At 40.7% G+C, this 1,135-nt stretch overlaps 1 protein-coding gene across 1 annotated transcript in view; it reads left to right on the top strand.

The window, feature by feature from the left end:
* LOC101851409 (ALK tyrosine kinase receptor) overlaps positions 1-1,135 on the top strand; it is a gene marked incomplete in the record, with an annotated part of 269,826 nt that overhangs the window by 259,136 nt on the left and 9,555 nt on the right. Inside the window, 1 exon segment of the mRNA XM_035969815.1 lies at positions 392-547. Within this exon segment, the coding sequence (XP_035825708.1) occupies positions 392-547 (156 nt within the window).

Below are 1,135 nucleotides of genomic sequence, written 5' to 3' on the forward strand. Positions count from 1 at the left end.
GTCTGTGTGTGTCTGTGTGTGTATGTTTGTGTGTGTGTGTGTGTGTGTGTGTGTGTGTGTGTGTGTGTGTGTGTGTGGATCTGCTCTTTCGGCGTCTGCTTAGACTCTTACTCTAGAGTTGTCTTTTTTCTTCTTAAATTTTCTGTTGGCGTTATCGTATCGACTCGTTGCAGTGGGTTGTTAGCGGGCACTTTGGTGTGATATTTTCTCCTTATTTCCAATGAAACACCAATCGTCCTTATCTTTCCTCCTTCCTTTCTAATAACACTTCTAATCTTCTGTACCTATAGTATGACCTGTTTGTGTTGCGAGTGCCTTAATACTCTTAGTAAAGTAAAAACGAGAACAACTTGTAAACCACAACTCGACAATTGCAACTCTCTCCAACCAGTGAACTGGGCAAAGGAGCCTTCGGTGAGGTGTACTACGGCCTACTGTCCAATGTACCCATGGTAGACGGAGACCTGCCGGTAGCTGTGAAGACTTTGCAGCCCGTGTGTACAGAACAAACGGAGATGGACTTTCTCATGGAGGCTGTCATTGTCAGGTACGTCGAAAAATGAAGATTTATACACAGCCGAAATTGTCCAAGACGATTACCTACAGCTAAAGAGGGTGTTGTCTTTAACGGGTTGACATCATGGATATTGTCATTATCATGCAAAAAAATAAACCCAAGAGGGAGTGGAAAATTGTCGTTAGCACAAATAATTGTTGTCTAGGATAGGTGGCCGTTAGAGAAGGCTCGACTTTATTCGACAAAAATTATTATGTACTCTGTTGTGTAAGTTTTGGAGATTGATTAATAATTTCATAGAAGAGAAAGAAATTAACTCAGGTAGTGCTGAAATAAATCATGGTGAGATATTAGGGGGTTTTTTGGACAAAAACACCGAAGATGCAAATGAAGTTCCTAAGACCTTGCTCTAACGTGAAGGTTACAGAGACTGACATCGACAAAAACTTTTAATAGACATCTCAGAGAACTGGAAGACGAAGATGACGGGAAAGGATCAGAATTATAGGTATATTAGAAAGCATTGGAACAAAGAAATAAGTATTGAATATGACCTCAGATGTCTGTTTCAGATCAGATCTTGCACTTGAAAAAGAGATAACAAGAAAGGGGGGGGGG

This window comes from Aplysia californica, unplaced genomic scaffold, assembly GCF_000002075.1.
Source record: "Aplysia californica isolate F4 #8 unplaced genomic scaffold, AplCal3.0 scaffold00186, whole genome shotgun sequence".
NCBI classification, from domain to species: domain Eukaryota; kingdom Metazoa; phylum Mollusca; class Gastropoda; order Aplysiida; family Aplysiidae; genus Aplysia; species Aplysia californica.